At 56.3% G+C, this 19,599-nt stretch overlaps 1 protein-coding gene across 2 annotated transcripts; it reads left to right on the top strand.

Annotated features, from left to right (window-relative positions):
• The first annotated feature begins 4,112 nt into the window (after window positions 1-4,112).
• MFGE8 (milk fat globule EGF and factor V/VIII domain containing) lies at window positions 4,113-18,064 on the top strand. 2 transcript variants are annotated; one of them, XM_042988087.1, is made up of 9 exons: window positions 4,113-4,283; window positions 6,819-6,944; window positions 7,311-7,442; window positions 10,069-10,250; window positions 10,687-10,842; window positions 11,538-11,682; window positions 15,656-15,840; window positions 16,987-17,142; window positions 17,258-18,064. In XM_042988087.1, exons 1-9 carry the CDS (start codon window positions 4,211-4,213, stop codon window positions 17,393-17,395), a joined length of 1,293 nt encoding a protein of 430 aa, XP_042844021.1. In that variant the 5' UTR covers window positions 4,113-4,210; the 3' UTR covers window positions 17,396-18,064. The 2 variants fall into 2 exon arrangements, with proteins under 2 accessions (XP_042844021.1, XP_042844022.1); XM_042988088.1 differs by lacking the exon at window positions 6,819-6,944.
• The last annotated feature ends 1,535 nt before the right edge of the window (window positions 18,065-19,599 follow it).

A 19,599-nucleotide genomic window follows, 5' to 3' on the forward strand; every position in this document is an offset into this window, starting at 1 on the left:
TTTCAGATGATCGTGGATGATGCTATGGTTAGAAAAACCAACCAAACGTTAAAAATTAAAAAAAAAAAAAAAAGCCCCGCGTCGGGCTCTGTGCTGACAGCTCAGAGCCTGGAGCCTGTTTCAGATTCTGTGTCTCCCTCTCTCTGACCCTCCCCCGTTCATGCTCTGTCTCTGTCTCAAAAATAAATAAACGTTAAAAATTAAAAAAAAAAAAAAAAGAAAAAGAAAAACCAACCAAATAATACTGAAATGCTCTAGTATCAGGTAAGAGGAGTGTTCAGACCAAGGAACTAGTGTTACTAGCCCACTGAACTCTACACGGGTCAGATCATACAAGAAAATCCCCTCCCTCTCTATCCTTCCTTCACCTGTTAAAACCCTCTGTCAGCTCCTGGTCCCAAGGCCTAGGTCTCTTGTGTTTTTCCTCTGAGTCTAGCCAATGGTTCTTCATATTAGCTTCATTTGGGGAGGTTCAAAAATTCTCATTCCTAGGCTCCTCAGGGATGGAGATTTATTTGCTTTGGAATGCATCCTGGTCATCTGTATTTAAAAAAAATTTTTTTTTTAAATGCTTATTTAGAGAGAGCGCGCGCGCGCACACACACACACACACACACACACACACACACACGCGTGCGCGCGCGCACAAATGGGGGAGGGGCAGAGAGAGAAGGAGACGCAGAATCCGAAGCAGGCTCCAGGCTCTGAGCTGTCAGCACAGAGCCCAAGGTGGGGCTCGAACCCACGGACTGCGAGATCATGACCCCAGACGAAGTCGGATGCTTAACCGACTGAGCCACCCAGGCACCCCATTGGTCATCCGTATTTTAAAAATCTTCCCAAGCGATGCTAATGTGCAGTGAGGGTTTCCAGCCTCAATGCTCACTACAGTTACTGCTCAATAAATGCGTGTTGAATGACTTAATGATTGAATGTGACTTAACTGGGCACCTGTGCATTTGTGCCAGGCAACTGGTGAGGGTGATCAGGAGCTTCTACTCTGCAGGAGCAAGCGACAACCAGAAAGACACTCTGCCCCCAGCCCTCTCTGCCAGCTGAGACAGATTTCTAAGTACTGGTACTTTTTTTTTTTTTTTAAATTGAAAAAAAGTTTATTTGAAAATTTTTGTTAACGTTGATTCATCTTTGAGAGAGAGAGACACAGAGCATGAGCGGGGGAGGAGCAGAGAGGGAGACACAGAATCCAAAGCAGGCTCCAGGATCTGGGCTGTCAGCACAGAGCCCGACGCGGGGCTCGAACTCACCAACCGTGAGATCGTGACCTGAGCCGAAGTCGGACGCCCAACTGACTGAGCCACCCAGGTGCCCCCTTCATTTATTTGTATGCTGAACAACACTCTACTGTAGGGATATATGGATATGTGCTACTTGGTTTATGCCCCCATCAGCGGATGGGCTTTCGGGTGGTTTCCAGTTGCTAGCTATTAACGTTGTTATGAGCATTTGTGTATAGGTTTTTTATGAACATATGTTTTCAGTTTTCTTGGGTATATAGCTAGGAGTAGAATTGCTGGGTCATAGGATAACTTTCTGTTTAATCTCTTAACAAACTGCCGAACTGTTTTCCAGTGTCCGCACCATTTTATAATCCCACCAGTAATGCATGAAGTTTCCAATTTCTCTATATCCTCACTAACACTTGTGTTTATCTGTCTTTTTTGATTATAGCCCTCCCAGTGGGTGTGTTAAGTGGTATCTCATGTGGTTTTGATTTTGATTTCCATTTTCCTGATGACTAATAACGTTAATCATCTGTTTATGTGCTTTTTTGGCTACTTGTAGATCTTCTTTGGAGAAATATCTATCCCAATTCTTTGTCCATTTTAAAATTGGGTTGTCCTGGGGCACCCGGAGCGCCTGGGTGGCTCAGTTGGTTAGGCGTCCGACCTCAGCTCAGGTCCTGATCTCAAGGTTCACGAGTTCAAGCCCCACGTTGGGCTCTGTGCTGACAGCTCAGAGCCTGGAGCCTGCTTCAGATTCTGTGTCTCCCTCTCTCTCTGCCCCTCCCCACTCACATTTTGTCTCTTTCTCTCTCTCAAAAACAAATAAACGTTAAATAAATAAATGAATGAATAAAATTGGGTTGTCCTTTCTTGTTACATTACGAGTTATTCGCATTCTAATATTCTGAATATAGACCCTTATCAGACACGATGTGCACGTACTGCCTCTCATTCTGTGGGTTGTCTTCTCACTTTTTTGATAGTGTCCTTTGAAGTATAAAAGTTTCACATTTTGATGCAGTTCGATTAATCTATTCTTTCCTTTGGTTGTTTGTGTCCTTGGTGTCTTATCTAAGACAGCGTTGCCTCATCCAAGGTCACAATGGTTTAGATCTGTTCTCTTCCAAGAATTTTATAGTTTTAGCTCTTATATTTAGGTATTTGATCTATTTTGAGTGAGTTTTTGTAATAAGTGTGATCAGGGAGTCCGACTTCATACTTTTGTGGTTATCCGGTTGTCCTAGAATAATTTGTCGAAAAAATTGCTCTTTCCTCACTGAACTGTCTTGGCACCTTTGTTGAAAATCAATTGATTGTAGATAGACGGATTTGTTTTTGGACGCTTCATTCTATTCCATTGATCTATAGGTCTACCCTTCTGCCAGGACCATGCGGTCTTGATTACTGTAACACATTTTCAAGTTGGGAAGCACGAATCTTCCAACTTTTATTTCCCTGCAAGATTGCTTTAGCGATCCTGGGTTCCATCCATTCCCGTATAATTCTAGGATCAGCTTGTTAATTTCTGCAAAAAGGACAGCTGAAATGTGGATAGGGACGATGTTGAACTTGTACCTCAATTTGGGGAGTGTTAACCATCTTGACAATAGAAGTCTTCCCATTTGTGAACAAGGATGACTTTGTTTATTTAGGTCTTTAATGTCTTAGAAAAAAATTTTTTATGTTTATTTTTGGGAGAGAGAGAGATAGCATGAACGGGGGGGGGGGACCCAGAATCCGAAGCAGGCTCCAGGCTCTGAGCTGTCAGCACAGAGCCCAACACAAGGCTCGAACCCACGAACCGTGAGATCATGACCTGAGCCAAAGTCCTATGCTTAACCTACTGAGCCACCCAGGCACCCCTGTGGTTTTTGTTTCTGAGCAGTTTTAAGAAGGGCCTCCTGCCAGTGGTTAGGTCTAATTCTAGTCCTAACCTAGGTCTCAACATAGCTGGTAAGGGAGATGTCTGGATTTTTTTTCTTTCTCTTTTAGGCTAATATGACTGGAATTCTATTAAAATTATTTATTTGCGAATATGTAATATTTACATATGATAAAAAAAAGTCATTTAGATAAAATGCAATGTAACAAAGGAGTCTCTTCCTATCCTGACCCCCTGGTTTCCTTCCCCTTAAAAAGGGCAACCACTGTGCTCCTGTCCTCGGAGACCGTAGCCGCTTATCTGCTAAGTTGGTGAACAGGTGAACAGTTGCCCTGGAGACCTTACAGCCTACAAATCCTAAAATCTTTTCTATAGGACCCTTTATAGAAAAAGTTTGCCGCTTCCCTTTTTAGCCTTTTATCGTTTCAAAAAATGCTGCTCTGATATGCTAGGACATCTTTGTGTGCATGGCATTATACACATGTGAATCTGGATCAAAAGAGTCCTGTAAGTGGAATTGCTAGGTGTCAGGGTCTCCGCGTTGGTCACTTGGATAGGTATTACCAGGCAGCTGTGTGGAGAGGCTGAACCAATTTATAGCGCCTCCCGCAACGCATGCTTCGGCCTGTTCTCACAGCCTCGCACTAACAGTGTGCTAATAATTCGACCCTTGCCAATCTGATAAGCAAAACCTGGCACTCACTGTACTTTTAATTTGCATTTTTCTCGTTATGAATAAGGGCTAAGCATCTTTTCTTAAGTCTTAAAAAACGGAACACCAAACAGCTCCCTCTGAGCCTTTCCCTGTCCAGTCGGCTCAGGACTCGGGCCCGGCGGGCCCAGCCCACGAGGGATGCCGGGCGCGGCCCCGGGCAGGAGGCAGGGGCGCGGAACTCCCGGCGCCCCCCCTTCCCTCCCTGGCCGCGGAGCCCCGCCCCGGGTCCGCCTCCCGAGGGCCTGGGCGGAGCACGCGGGCCGGGGGCGGGGCGGCGCTGCCCGATTTATTCCCCGTCCGGGAGCCGGAGTGAGAGCCCCGCGGTGTGCACGGCCGAAGCGCCCGGTCCCGCGCCCGCGTCCCCACGGCATGCCGGGCCCCCGCCTGCTGGCCGCGCTCTGCGGCGCGCTCCTCTGCGCCTCGGGACTCTTGGCCTTCTCCGGTGAGTCGATCGCACCGCCCTCTGGCCCTCGCCCCTCCTCTCCGCGCCGCTCGGAAGTTCGCCGCGGCGCCCTCCCTCCACCTCCACTGTTTACAAACTTGGGCAAAGAGCCAGGGCCGTGCGGAGGGGCGACTTCTCCGGCCGCGTCCCGCCCGCCGGCGGGGATGCGCTCGGCCTCTCCTGAGGTCTCGGCGCCCGGGCGTTCTTGGCCAGTGATACAGGCTTGAGAGTTGGGCGGGGACCGGGGACACCGGGTGACAGCCCAACGGTCCCCAGGGATGCGGCTTACACATAACAAAGGAATCTGCTGTGTACGGCCTCTCTCTTCCCATCTGTAAAATGAGGCCATTGAACTGTGCGTGACTTTCGCGCGTCTTCCGCCTGGAAGTTTCTAGGACTCTTGTATTGAGAAGACTCGTCCAGCCAAACTTTCCCTGGCAAATCCCTCCCAAGCGCTGGCGGCCGGTCTGTTCATTGGAATTTTGCATCCCCGCTTGTAGGTGTCTGGTCGGATAAGCGAGGGCTGGGGAGGCGGAGGAAGGGCCGGGGCTCTAGGTGGGGCCCCGAAGGGGGCTAAGAGCCCGGGGAGGGACTTGGAGAGGGCTGCCCCCGGGGCTGGTGGCTCCTGACTCCCTCCCGTGGCCTTGGCGTGCTGCTGTATCTTCCTGGCTCCGCCCCCGCCCAGGAGGCCTCCCGCGCACAGCTGGGCCTCCGGGCAGGCTGGTCCCGGGGATGCACCATCCCCTTCTCTAGGGGCCCGCACAGCCTCCTCCAAGGCTGGGAAAAGGTGCCCATGGTGGGCGCTCTTCGGGCACCCGCTGCATCGTTTTCTCAAAGAAAGCAAGGGGAAGGGGGGACACAGTTGAGCCCTAGAACTGCCTCCCTGTGACAGTCTGACCCCCAGGGCCTGGAGCCTTAGGCTTAAGGGCACTTCAAGCTCCCAGGCCCTTGGGCGCTGGGCGCTGGTGGCTCTCCCAGAAACCGGGAGAGACAGCTGGATCTCGGAAGAGTCCGTTTCTACTCCTCTCTGTCCCCACAAAATGTCCCTGGGGAAATCTCCCAGAAGGCAGGACTCTGAAATCCCAAAGGTAGCTTTGTACAGGGTGACCTGGCTTTTCCCCGGAACGGGGAAGCACCTTGCGTGCTGTGCGCAGGTGAGTCAGGCGATGTGGGGTCAGGGCCGCCTTTCACTTTCCTTTTCATCTTAGGGGAACCAGACTGCTTTGCCCTGGAGCAGAAAGGAGAGAGGGGGCGGGTGGTGGTGGTGGGGGGGGGGGGGCAGGAGGAGTTGGATTTTGTTGGGACAGGGGCCCAGGATTCTGGCCATTCCCAAGCCTCTGTCTGTGGCAGCGCTTGCAGTCTGCCAGGTCAGGAGGGATTAACCTGCTATTTAAAGCCAGTGACTAATAGCTCATTGGGAGCCGCCTTAAGCTCCCAGGCGGGGGCTGAGGTGGAGCTCTGAGGTGCTCACTAATGCTGATCCCTGTTCCCCTCTGTTCCCTTCTCTGGAGCTGGGCCCAGCTCTCTGGCGCTTTGAGATTTCAGGAGGGCCCCCTGGTCTGGGATGGCACGACTCTGTGGGGAGGAAAAGTGATTTCTGATGTCTTACCCCAAATGATGGGGTCGGCTCTTCTGGGATGCCAAGGTCAGCTAGAAGGTCCCCCACCCGCCTGGCTGGCCTGGTGGCTGCATGAATAAGCTCACATCTGTCACCCAGGCCCCCAGCCAGAAGCTGTGAAGACCTCTCCAGCCCTTCTCCTGTGTCAGCAGTGTTTCTCAACGCTGCCCGGCCCCCTCACCCCTTCATCTGACTTCTTCTGTCACTAGGAGGCCTGTGACAGCCTCCTAGATGCTCTCCAGGCCTCTCACCTTACCCACTCCTGTCACATTCCCACCCCGGAGCCAGAGGGGTGTTTGTGTAGCCCCAGGAAACCTGCCTGCCCCGGGGGAGCCCATCCACACGTCTCTGCAGATGGCCTTTTCTCCATTCTCCTTCCCAGGATGGGAAATGGCTTCCCCGCTGCCCCCTCACACTTGAGACTCTGATTCCCCCCTGCCCCGGTAGAATACGGTGGAAGCTGAAGGAAGGTTAAGAGCCCCTGGTTTGTGCGACGCCAAGTCTGAGCTTGTCAGTCCTAAGGTCCATGCGGGTCTGGGCCCCTCCCTACCTTTTCAGCTCCGTCTCCCTGTTTCCCACTTACCATGCCCCCCTGTGCTTCTGCTCATCATTAGAATGTTCTTTCCTCACTCCCCGTTCGGGCACACTCCACTCCATCTTTTAGACCCAGCTCACATGTCCGCTCTGCCAAGCTTCCAACTCTGGCAGGAACCACACCTCCAGTGGCCCTTCCTGCAGGCTTCTGTCAGAGCTCCCGAAGCCTCCGCATCACCTAGTGACCGTCCCCCTCTTTCCAGTGGCTCTTTGAAGCCTGGACCACACCTGGGTTCTCTGTCTCAGGAACGCGGCATGCACCCAGCAGCTCTCCCCTCGCCCCACCCCAGTATTCACTGAATGAGTCCGGGCTGCCATTGCAGGTGACTTCTGTGACTCTAGCCAGTGCCTGAATGGTGGGACCTGCCTGTTGGGCCGGGACAACACCCCCTTCTACTGCCTCTGCCCCGAAGGCTTCACAGGCATCATCTGCAATGAGACCGAGAAAGGTACCTGCCTGGGCAGTGCCCCCCACTCTGCACCCGGCTCCCGGCTGCAGCCCTAGCGGGCAGCGGTCCCCTGCACCTCTCCCGCCGTCAGCCGGCACTTCCCTGGAAACTCCCCATGCCAGTTGGAAAGCTGGATGCTTCCCTCACTTGGACTGATTCGCCTACATATGACCCTTCTCGGCCCCAGGCTGGCCCAGGCTCCTTCAGGCAGATGGGGGAGGGAGGAGGTGGGAAGGGGGAGGCGGGCATGGGGCTGAGTTTGCACAGAGGGTCCTTTTGGGCACCTTCTGCTGCTGCTGCTGCTGCTGTCTCCGTCCCCACTCCTTCCTCATCCATTGCCCATCTTACCTGCCTCCTCACCCCTAGGTCCTTGTAACCCAAACCCCTGCTACAATGATGCTGAATGCCAGGTGATCAAGGACGAACACCGGGGGGACATCTTCACCCAGTACTTCTGCAAGTGCCCTCATGGCTATACAGGTGTCCACTGTGAGATCAGTGAGTATCTGGGGGGTGAATGCTCGTATGGGGAGCGGGGGGGATCCCGAGCAGCTCAGGCCACGCGCTGGCCTCACTCCCTGCATCAGGGTCTCGTCTGGTAGATGGGGGTTGACAGAGCCTCAGAGTTAGGCCATGTTAGGGGAGTGAGCCGTCCTGTTGTCCCGGGCGAATTCCGGCTCGGCCTTCTGTTCTCCACCACAGGCTAGGCCTGATGTCACTGTAGGGGGCGTGGTGGAGGGGTGGAAAGGGTGGTGGTAACCCCAGAGGTCACGGCAATACCGTTTCCTAGGTCACCGTGAACCAGATACGTAGCGTTAGGGTTAAGTCTTGAGAGTTTTCTGCCAAGAGGGGAAAACAAACATTTCTTTTTTGGTTTCTTTATGTGTCTATGTGTGTGTGTGTGTGTGTGTGTGTGTGTGTGTGTGTGTGTGTGTGTGTGTGTGTGTGTGTGTGTGTGAGAGAGAGAGAGAGAGAGAGAGAGAGAGAGAGAGAGAGAGAGAGACAGACACAGACACAGACACACAGTGTGAGCGGGGGAGGGGCAGAGAGAGAGGGAGACACAGAATCGGAAGCAGGCTCCAGGCTCTGAGCTGTCAGCACAGAGCCCGACGCGGGGCTCGAACCCACAAACCATGAGATCACGACCTGAGCCGAAGTCAGATGCTTAACCAGCTGAGCCACCCAGGCGCCCCAGGAAACACATTTCTTAATCTTCAGGCCCAGCAGCTCAGGAAGTAAGGCTTGGGTCTTAGAGTCTGATAGGTCCTGGCCCAAGTTTGACTGTGGCCTCATCACAGAGCTCAGGGAGGAGGGAGAGGCCTGGGCAGGCTGGGCTGTCCCCTCATGGTCAGGCGGTCAGAGGCTTGGCGTTTGCAGAGGGGCTGACCTGCCGGGCCTGCTTGGTTATGCACTCAGCCACAGAATGGCCCTGGGTGGGTGCCCAGCCTGCAGTGCTGGCGGTGGCTGTCCACGCGTCCTCCCTCCTGGCCCAGCTGGAGTCCCTCCCACCAAGCTGGGACTCTTCCTCTCCTGCTGGGGGTGGGGGAGTCCACTTCTTAGGGATGTCCGGTTTCTTTGGTCCGGTGGGCCTGTCACTAAGCATCTTGGACAGGGGCAGGCGGTTCTCCTTCAGGCAGATGTGGGGATATTCTCTGAGGTTCGCTGACCGGCAGGAGGAGGAAGAGGAGGAGGAGGAGGATGGGGTGCTGGGCCAGTTGGGGGGTGCTGGGCCAGTTGGGGGGTGCAGGGCCTGGAGGAGAGCAGGCAAGTGCCTTCAATTCCATTCACCTTAGAGGAGGTGGCACCCAGGGGCTGTCCCTGGGTCTGTGGGCTGAGGCTAAGGTCTTTGAGATCCTGGGTGGAGGAATGTGTGTGCGTGTGTGTATCCGTGTGTGCATGCGTGGTGGGGGGGTCGCTAAGGCAGACAGAGCCCTGGGTGGGGTCAGGTGTGCCCACTAATTACCGTGCTGGGAGCCAAGGTAACCATGGGTGTACCTGAATTGGAATTACGCACACCTAGCCTCCTGCTTCGTGGCCTGGGGTCTGCCCCGGGTTGGACACGGCAGCTCCTGGGGCAGAAGGCAGGAGAGAACCACAAAGGCAGGGGAGGCCCCCAGGGGCCGTCGCAGCCCCTCCTTGTTAGTCAGGTGGTAGGTTTTCTTGGAGCCCACAAGGACCCCACAGGCCCAAAGAATGCACGTTTGGGTCCCTTAGAGTGTGAACATGTGGGGTGTGAGGACAGACCTGGGTGCAAATCCCTGCTCAACATCCCTCCCCTCCCCCCCCCCCCCCAGCTCTGATTTTGGCTGCCTGGTCTCACTTTCCTGTGAGAGTGTCATAGCACTGAGCTCAGCATGAACCTGGGGTGTTGTAGCAAGAGTAGGTCTGTCCCTGGCTTCTCTGTTTGGGGGATAAGAGGGGCCCGGCCCCCTCGGACCACATCCCTGGGATAATGGTGAAGGTGACGGCCCCTGGGCAGGGAGCAACTTCGCAGATGGCTGGGTCACGACCAGTAGTTGGAAGGCGCGAAGAACAGGAGAGAAAACAGAATGGCATTCACGCCCCACCCAGAAAGTCCTGCCAGTGGGATTGTAGAAAAGTCCAGGCAGATTTGTTTACTGCTTTGTGTGCAAAACAGGTACTGTTCCCTGCCACCTGACGTGCCTGCCTCCCAAAGCCATCCTGGGGGAGCCAGGGGTGGGGCTGGACCAGGTGGGCCTCCTGGTGGGCTGGGGACCCTGAAGGAGAGCAGGCCACACCGGTCTTCTCTCCTGCTGGTCCAGTCCCTGCCTGCCCCCCACTCCCCCATAGTTGTTGTTAGATGCCCCGTAAAGACAAGACCACCTACCACAGCCTTGCAGGAGATTCTGGAGACGCCACGAGTGCCAGCCTGGCCTGGAACCTTCTGGCAGCCCTGGCTCCCCACGCACCCCCCCCCCCCGCCCCCCCCGAGCGTCCGGCCCACCCTCTTCATCACCGTGCACCTTTCTCGGGCCCTCGTAGTCCTTTCCGGGTCTCTGCTCGGAGTCTCAGCGGAGGCCACACTGTGTTGTTTTCTGGTCCTCTGGGGCTCGGGTGGCCGCCTGACAGCCACGTCCCCCTCTCCCCGCCCCCCCCCCCGTAGCCTGCGCCATGCCGCTGGGCATGGAGACGGGTGCCATTTCCGACTCGCAGATTTCTGCCTCGTCTGTGTACTTGGGCTTCATGGGTTTACAGCGCTGGGCCCCAGAGCTGGCCCGCCTGCACCGCACGGGCATCGTCAACGCTTGGACAGCCAGCAACTATGACAAGAATCCCTGGATCCAGGTACAGAAAGAATGGCTCTAGGGTGGACAGAGTCACAGGAGGGGACAGGGTGAGACGAGGATGTCTGCATGGGGTGGGTGGGGGGTCACCACGCTGGGGTCATAACCAGGGTCCAGGTAGCAAGGCAGTGGTTCCCACAGGTGAAGTATCTGTAAGTGGAGGGCAGCCTGGGGGCGGGGGCGGGGCGGGGGGCGGGCTGGATGAGGAGGAGCAGACCCCAGGCTGTGGAGGGGCTGTTTGCACTGGGTGAAGCCTTTGGGGCCTCGTCCCTCTTCGGGTGCCCCTCTGAGCACTGGGCCCAAAGCTCTGAGAGGCCCAGATGAGAAGGTCCCCACTCCTTTGTCCTGCTTGGTTGCTCCCACTCTGGGTGGGGGGAGCAGAGAGAGCATAAAGAAGCCGGGAGATAAGGGTACTGTCGTCTCCACCTGGGGTACAGGTGAACCTGGTACGGAAGATGTGGGTGACGGGCGTGGTGACACAGGGTGCCAGCCGAGCAAGCAATGCCGAGTACCTGAAGACTTTCAAGGTGGCCTACAGCGTCAACGGACGCAAGTTCCAGTTTATCCAGAGCGCAGAGGGGTCAGGAGACAAGGTGAGGGCTGTAAAAGAAGGGCTGTGGTCTGCACCCTCTGGGGCTCCAGAGCTGTTTGAGGGTCCCCAGTGAAGTGAGTGTGCCCTGGACGATTGATTAGCCATGAGGTGGGTCTGCCGTTGCTCCTTGGTTCCCAGATATTGGGAAACCTGGATTATGCCCATGTTCTGTGGTTACAATACCCTCCCCCCATTTTACAGGTGAGAATAAGGAGAGTCAGGTTCAATGTGACTTGTTGAGGATGGCTGGAGTGGTGGAGGTGGGATGCGTTCTGAGCCTTCAGGGCCACCATGGGCAGTTGTGCAGGTTGTACATTGCTAGAGGATGTCATCACGAAGTGAACACCGTTCAGAATGTAGACATCATGTTTGCATACTTCTGTCTGTGGGGAAATTATTATAATAAAGTGTCTTGAGACAGGAGTGCCTTTTTCTAATTTGCAGAGGCACCCTAGGGATTCCAGGTGGCCCTGTGTGAAAGACCGGGGTTTCTGCCCAGGCCCCATGATGACCAAGAAAGGTGGGGGAGAAGGGGAACCTGTGTTGAGAGCTGTGGGTGGCCAGAGGAAGAGCTGACCCCCTGCCTGCTCTGCTCAGCCCCACCTCTGCCTCCCAGGGCTGAAGAGGAAGGTGAGGCAAGCCCAGAAAGGTGGACTGCCCCCACCGACCCATCCTTCCGATCTTCTTTCCCCCTAGCTGTTTGTGGGTAATACGGACAACAGCGGCCTGAAGGTCAACCTGTTTGACTTCCCTCTGGAGGTGCAGTATGTGCGGCTGGTGCCCATCATCTGCCACCGGGGCTGTACCCTCCGCTTCGAGCTCCTTGGATGCGAGTTGAATGGTGAGTGCTGGGGGCTGTGGTCAATGCTAAGAGATGGCCTTCCCTGCTCCGTCTTTTCTCAGCCAGGATGAGCTGGGTAGGGCGGCACAAGGCCCGGGGCCCCGGGCTCACACAGTAGATGCGCACTAGACGGGTCACCGGGCCCTCGGCGGTCTCGCCTAGGTGTCTGCTATCTGCCAACCCTGGGCATCTTGGTTGGTTAGAGAGGAGGGGGGAAAAAAAAAAAAAAAAAAAAAAAAAAAAAAAAGACCACTTCAGTTTTCAAAGGGCTTTCACTTCTTCTGATTGGTTCCTTGAACTTCTAGACCACATAGCACTAGTTTTTCCGATGTTGGCTCCATGAGGGCAGGAAGTCTGTTTTGTTCTCTGTATTCCCAGGGCCTGGATCATAGATGTTCAGTAAACATTAAAAAAAATTTGGGTGGGTGGGGGCGCCTGTGTGGCTAGTTGGTTAAGCGTCCAACTTCGGCTCAGGTCAGGATCTCCCAGTCTGGGAGTTTGAGCCCCGCATCGGGCTCTGTGCTGACAGCTCGGAGCCTGGAGCCTGCTTTGGATTCTGGGTCTCCCTCTCTCTCTGCCCCTTCCCTGTTCTGTCACTCTCACTCAAAAATAAGTAAAACATTTAATGTTTTACTTATTTTTGAGAGAGCGTGAGTGGGGGAGGGGCAGACTGAGAGGGAGAGAGAGAATCCAGCTCTGAGCCATCAGTGTCAAAGCCCAGTGTGGGGCTCAAACTCACAAACTGCAGGATCATGACCCGAGCCGAAGTTGGATGCTCAACCGAGCCACCCAAGTGCTTCTGTTCAAACATTCAATGAACTAGTGAATGAATAAGGAAAGTGAGGCCCAGATAAATTATCTGTCAAGGGCTCACAGGCTGGTAGGGATTAAAACTTGGTCTAGATCCCTGGGCTTTTGACACCCACCCATCTAGTGCTCCTTGCCCCCCCCCCCCCCCCCAATCTCCTGTACTCATCATTCAGGAGAAACATGGAGGCTTCTAGGGACATAGGGCTGGAGCTGGTGCTTTCTGCTGCCCTTTCCAGAGATATTCCCAGGTGGAGGGACGGGGGGCACCAGAAAGGGACAGGTTTCTGATGAGCAGGAAAAATTGATGTCTGGACCCCCCCAGGCTGCAGGGGTTGGGGTGCTCGCTGAGGTCTGGATATTTCCCCCTCTTTGCAGCTACAGCGCCACCTGCTGGCCATTGGCGGAACTGTAAGGCTCGCTAGGCTCCTCTGCCTTTCTGGTCTTACCCCAGACCCACCCTTTTAAAGTATGAACTTAAGTCATCACGCGTTCCAAGTCACAGGGTCATTGCCTTTTTGAGCCTTCTTGTTTAAACGCGGAGTTAAGACAATCTTCTGATAAAAGGAAACGTAGGCTATTGGTACCAGACAGGGCTGGGGGCTCTGCAGCCTTTGGCTATTAAAGTTGCCTGCAAGGTCCTATCCCAGATGGCTCCCTCCTAGGCCAAGAGAGGGTAAGCCTGGCAAGCTGTGGAAGCTGGCCTGTCTGCTCTCCTCGGGGTCTAGTTCTCCTTTCCCTAGTCGGCATTCTAGTGGGCTGGAATGTTGGTGTGTGCAGGTGTGTGTACCTGTGTGCACTTGTGTGGCCCTGAGGCCTGGGCATGAGGATTGCCCTGTTGGGACGGTTTTTGAATGGAGGTTTGCATGACAGAGAGCAAGCCACGTGAAGAACGTGGAAAGAGCATTCCAGGCAGGTAGGGAGCTGGCAGGTGCAAAGGCCCTGGGGCATGTTTAAGGATAAAAGGCAGGCCAGTGGGGCTGGAGCCTAGAGAGTGAGGGGCAGCTTATTGGGTGGGGAGGCTGGAGAGGTGGATGGAGAGAGGTCTCAGACAAGTTAGGGGCTGTATGGATCATTTTAATGATCCGGGTCTGTATGCTCAGAACAAGGGGCAGCCATGTGGGGGTAAGGGGAGTGCTAATAGGACACGACTGGAGTGTGTCTAGAAGGGATCCCCTAGGTTGTATGGGGAGAATGAAGGCAGAGGGCCATTGTGTGTGAGGGGAGCCCCGTGGGAAGATGGCTTGGATCAGGTTGTAGACTCATTGGGTTGGGTGGGTGACAGTCCTCTGCTCATAAAGTGCCCTCCGTGGACCCAGTAGGAGCATCACCTGGGAGCTTGTAGAAATGTGGGTGCCAGTCCCGCCCTAGCCCTGCGGAAACAGTCTTCATTTTAACAAGATCCCGGGTTGATGCAGGAGGAACACTTCTCTGGGGGGGCCTTCCCAGGGTCAGTGACAGAGCGGAGAGTCTGGGCCCTTGGCTCAGGGCCCCTCCCAACTGCATTTTCCTCGGAGGGCTGTTTGACTTCCTCAGGACGCCCAGAGGTGAGAGGGCGTGAATGGCAGGGAAGCAGTTTTGTAGGAGGGTCCACCTTGAGCATAGGATGCCAACCCGGCATCCTCTGCAAAGCCGCCCCGGGCCTTGGCCTGGGAACGACCCGCTTCCAGCCCTGGGGGCTCTCTTTGTGGGAGGAGCATGGGGGTCCCCTGGGGCACCACCGTCACGAGGAGATGTTGCGTTAGCAGGTGTGGGCACACCTGGGAAGCAAAGGTCTTTTTAAAATAAATGTATTACTTCCATTTCTTTTTTTAAGTGTATTTTTGAGAGAGAGAGAGAGAGAGAGAGAGAGAGAGAGAGGGAGGACAGAGGTTCCGAAGAGGGCTCTGCGCTGATAGCAGAGAGCCTGACACGGGGCTCGAACTCACGAACTGTGAGATCATGACCTGAGCGGAAGTTGACTGACGCTCAACCGACTGAGCCACCCAGGCGCCCCAGGAGGCAAATGTCTTCAGTGGCAAATGTGCAAGCGTCTGGGGAGACAGGGATGTAAAGAGCCATATACCTGCTTCCAGTTGGAGGCGTGGCTTTCCAGACCCACTTCCCCCCACCCCGAGATTCCCCACAAGGACAGACTGGAGTAAGGATTGTGCCAGGTGTGACACACGCCCATCCTTCTCTTTGGGGGAGGGGGGTGGTTATCTTCTGCCCGTCCCTAACTGCTACCGCCACCTGCAGGTGCAGAGGAGTAGTGCAGTGCCGCTGGGCCCACCGCGGAGCCCGGGTGAGGAGGCCCCCAGTATTGGGTGTGGGAAGGCCCCCTGGTGGACACTCAGGGAGGGGCTGCTGGGGCAGGATACAGGATCCACCGTGAGCCCCAGGAGTTAGGACTTCTGTGACTGCCACCTGCTGGAGGGGGATAGTGTTGTCCCGTCCGTCACTGGGTCGCCAGCAGGCCAGCCTTCCTGGCTCTGCCAAGGGGCGTGGATGGTGGCGATGATGCCACAGAGTGGTGTGGTGATGAGTTTGCGTGTGTGTGTGTGTGTGTGTGTGTGTGTGTGTGTGTGTGTGTGTGTGTGTGTCGTGGGCACAGTGCTTAATGACTCAGCCTCAGTTTCATTCGTTCGGTAGAACGGGGTTGCTGATAGCGGCTTTCAGGTTTTTTGTGGTAGATCGAATGACAGACGTGAGCGCTGGATGGAGATGCCAGCTGCTGAGGTTCTTGACCACAGTTGCAGGCCTCAGCCTCCTAGACAACAGCTGTACCGTAGGAGTGACAGAGGCAGTGCTGAGTCCAAAGGAGGGACGAGTCCCGCCCAAGTGAGGTGGTCAGGGCAGGCTTCTTGGAGGAGGGGTCTCATGAGGCAGGCGTTAGAGGAGGGAAGGGAGGTCGTGGCAGGGCCTGCCCTCGTGTAGATGGGAAAGGTGGTGGGTCCTCTGAAGGGCAAGTGAGGGCAGGACTGGGTATGGAGGGCACAGCTGGCAGAGGTGAGCGGGCGAGGTGGGCAGAGAAAGTTGGCTCTCAAAGGTGGAAGGGGTTTCCCTCTGTCCAAGAGGATGCCAGGGGCCAGTCGGGACCCCCGGAGTTCCTCCCCTGGTCTTCTCTTGCTCACACTTGTGGGAGGCTGTGGATGCTGACCTGGGTGGCAAACCCCTTTGCCGGCAGGATGTGCTGAACCCCTGGGCATGAAGGACAACACCATCCCCGACAGGCAGATCACGGCCTCCAGCATCTACAGGACCTGGGGCCTGAATGCCTTCAGCTGGTATCCCTTTTACGCGAGGCTGGACAAGCAGGGCAAGTTCAACGCCTGGACCGCCCAGACCAATGATGCCTCTGAGTGGCTGCAGGTGGGTCAGGATGCAGGGCAAGGGCAAGGGCAAGGGCAAGGGCTGGAGTTGGGCTGCTGATCATTGACCCCGCCCCCACCCCAGGCTTCTGCTCCCCAAGAGGGAAGGTCTGAAAAAGCCTTGTTTTCCTTCTGCTTTGTTCTTTTTTCTCCCACATGCCCTACCTTCTCCTGATTCTGCAACTCCAGAGGGGGAGGGTGGGGGAGTTCAGGGCTATTTCCACGAAGGCCCCAAAGCCCCAGGCACAGAAAGGACACGTGTGTGTGTGTGTGTGTGTGTGTGTGTGTGTGTGTGTGTGTGTGTGTGTGTGTGAGAGAGAGAGAGAGAGAGAGAGAGAGAGAGAGAGAGTGTGTGTGTGTGTGTGTGTGTGTGTGAGTGTGGCCATCTCCACCAGCTGCTCCAGGGTGCCAAGGCTGAGCCCATGGACAGTAGGGGACAGAGAAGGGCCATCTGACCCAGGCAGGCTCACCCCAGGATTTCTCTGACTTGGCGTGAGGACACACTGTGGGGCAGCCCTTGGATTTCAGGAGATTGGGAAGCATGAGGGTCACAGAAAACCAGACTGTCTGCTCACTTTATAGACGAGGAAACAGTCCTGGCAGGGCGAGGATTTGCCTGGGCCTCACCTGCTGCCACCCGGGCATTGGGACTGCCTGTCCGGGTACAGAAGGCAGGCTCCCCAGGGTGGGCAGGGACTGGGGGGGGGGGGGGGGGGAGGGGAGGACAGGGACTTTGTCTCTAGGTCCCAAGGAGCCATTAGCCTGCGCAGCCAGGTTCTACGAGGAGCTGCCTGCATCCGGACGCCCTCGGGATTAAGGCCAGGCTGTGGACAGCCCTGCAGGGCACCCAGGAACCGGCCGTGGACTCTCCTGTCCTTGTTCTCATTGTACTGAGGGGTGGGGAGGATGGGCTACGGGTTGGCCAAGGCCCCCGCTCTGAAACGTAGCTTCACTGCAGCGATGCGTCTAACCGTGTCTGGCAAAGTAGGTGGTAGGATTTATGCCCATTTAATAGATGGGGTAACTGAGGTTGTGCCAAATGAAATCGCTTTCCCGAAACTAGAAGTCATGCCCCAGCATGCCTGCCTGTTTCCACCTTCCGGGAGAATGGTCTAAATGAAGAAAACGTGCTTGATTTTTCCTGTAGGTTGACTTGGGCACCCAGAGGCAAGTGACGGGCATCATTACCCAGGGGGCCCGAGACTTTGGCCACATTCAATATGTGGCAGCCTACAAGGTGGCCTACAGTAACAACAGCATGAACTGGACCGAGTACAGGGACCAGGGGGCCTTGGACAGCAAGGTGAGTGTCCGTCCGGCTGACCCTCTGTCACCCCTCTGGGGTGGGGGGGACCCTCAGTCTGGCCTGAGGCTCGGGGGGCGCTGGCCCCCCTGACCACCCCCTCTCCCCGCTCCAGATCTTCCCTGGCAACTTGGACAACAATTCCCACAAGAAGAACATGTTTGAGATGCCCTTTCTGGCTCGCTTCGTGCGCGTCCTGCCCGTAGCCTGGCACAACCGCATCACCCTGCGTGTGGAGCTGCTGGGCTGCTAGCGGTAGGCCCGGCCTGCGCCACCCGAAGGGCCGTGGGGCGCCTGCCCTCACCTCGTCCTCCTGGCCTTCTGTTGGCCTGTGGCCTTCTGCACCCCACCTCCTGATTGTAGGTGACGGGGGAAGGGGAGAGGCAGGGGTTTCAGTCACCTCCCCTCTCCCCTCCTTCCCCTCCCCCTCCCCCTCCCCCATGGCCCTGGTGCCCTGCCCTCACGCCGTCCCATTTTCTTAGACACCATGGGAGTGGAGTAGGTCTGGGATGGAGAGGGAAGGGCGAAGTAGGGAGTCAGGGTTACCCGCACCCCTCGGATCCCTGGTTCTAGTCTGTTTTCCCCGCACTCTCTCCCACACCCCGCGTTCCCACGGCCCTGGAGGAAGGCCCTGAGGCGCCAGGCTGGAGATAACGGTCTCCTGTCCCTCAGCCTGATGCTGCCACCCTCCTGCTGCCACCTAGCCCTCCTCCCATGTGCCCCTTCTCTCCCTGGAGACCCGCCCCTCTTGACCCTTGTTCTGAAGCCTGAGAAGAAACAGAAATGGGGGGGGAGTGGGAGGGGGCGGGCTTATGGAGAGAGGGGTGGAGGTGGGTGGGCATGGGGGGGGCGCCCTCTGTGCTGGTTCTTTACCCCAGAGTACACAGGCAGCTTCCAAAATATATTTATATCACCCCCTGAACTCTTGCTGTGGCTCATCACTGCTCCGTCCACATGGGCTTTGGCCTGGGCTGCCCTCCCCGCTCCCCTCAGGCCTTCCAGACATCAGTATTCTTGTATCACCTGCTGGTTGTGGAGAACTTACGAGAAGGGAGAGACTATTGGGGGTTGGGGGTTGGGGGTTGGGGGTTGGGGGTTGGGGGTCCCACGGAGTCCTCATGCCCGGGCCTCTTCTCCGTTCTCCCCACCCCAGACCCAGACTCCTGCAGCCTTGGGGTCCACAGCTGCCGCCCAGTGAGGGGCCCAGGGGATGCCTGGCACACACACAGCCTGTCTCTGAATGCCTTTGCTCTCTTCCCATGCCAGTAGGAGAGGCTGAGGCTGTTGGTTTTCCCCTTCAGCATTTTCTCCGCTTCTAGAGTGATGGGCCGGAGAAACTGCTAGAAACTCCGCGAACCTGGGCTGCATTCAGAGCTGTGTGAGGCTCCAGCGGTGGGGTGCAGTGTGGGTAGAAGGGGCCAGGGCTCAGCCAAGTGGTCACGAGGCCTCCTGGCTGAGCACACTAGTTCCCGAGAGGCCACTGGCAGGGCTGTGGGGCCGCAGAAAGCTCCAGGGGTACCCGCTCTGCTCTCACCACCCTGCCCCCCAATGCAGGGGCAGTCAGGAAGCAGCCTTTGGGGGGACAGTGCCGGCCACACCCTGGTGATCGGGGACAAGGGGGCTGGCAGGTAGAGGAGGGACCGAGTAGCTGGGAAAGGTATGTAAAACCACCCTAGTATCCTAAGCCTTGTAACACAAGGTGAATTTTCTTGAACAAACTTTGGGAGACTTGCTGTGATATACATACATTTCTAGGCAGCAGATCTGGCCACACGGCTGCCAAAGGGAGGGTGTGGCTTTGCTGGAACCTGGGGAGGAAAATTAGTCTGCAAGTGGCTCCTTCCAGAGAGCTACCCTTGCCAGGGATTTTTAGCCAGGCAGGAACAGACTAAAGGCCCAGGCTGTGGTCTCTGAATGGGGACTGGGGCTCCCCGCCCCTGGGGGTCTTTCAGCCGGGTCACTCCCTCCCGTCTCCGAGACCTCTTCTGTGGAGCTGCATGGATTGTGTTTGGAGTCAGTCCTTCTGGCTGGTTGGCGGCATCTGGACTCCCTCGGGGGAGCCTTTCCTATCGACAACCCTGTTCCGGCCTCTCCTGGGGACTAGCAGCCAGTGGGAGGAGCTTCTTTCCAGTGCACCTGTGCTCTGGGATGCTTCCACCTCCCCAGTCAACTGGGCCACGAGCCTTGCTAGAAGTCGGGAGGCCCATAAAGGGAAATGGAGAGCTTTGCTCTTACAGGTCCACAACCCCCGTTCATGGGAAGGTTTGCTGTGGGCCAATCGCATCGGCTGACTGGCCATGGGGGCTGGTGAGCAGTCGTCACAAGGCCCCCACCTGGCCCAGGAGCCCCGAGGTCACTCTGGAGTAGCTGAAGCCACCCAGACCCTCATCTCTGCGACCTTGGAGGAGTTGGTCACGGCCTTCTAGAAGTCCCCCTCTGGAGAGCCTGGGGCCCTCA

Source organism: Panthera tigris, chromosome B3, assembly GCF_018350195.1.
Source record: "Panthera tigris isolate Pti1 chromosome B3, P.tigris_Pti1_mat1.1, whole genome shotgun sequence".
Taxonomy (NCBI): domain Eukaryota; kingdom Metazoa; phylum Chordata; class Mammalia; order Carnivora; family Felidae; genus Panthera; species Panthera tigris.

Bases quoted from the DNA above. Each gene is read 5' to 3' on its own strand.
- MFGE8 (XM_042988087.1), top strand. From the start codon at position 4,211: ATGCCGGGCCCCCGCCTGCTGGCCGCGCTCTGCGGCGCGCTCCTCTGC. The intron at 7,443-10,068 runs GTGAGTATCTGG...CCCCCCCCGTAG, and splicing joins AGGTGTCCACTGTGAGATCA to CCTGCGCCATGCCGCTGGGC. The intron at 11,683-15,655 runs GTGAGTGCTGGG...CTTTGCCGGCAG, and splicing joins CCTTGGATGCGAGTTGAATG to GATGTGCTGAACCCCTGGGC.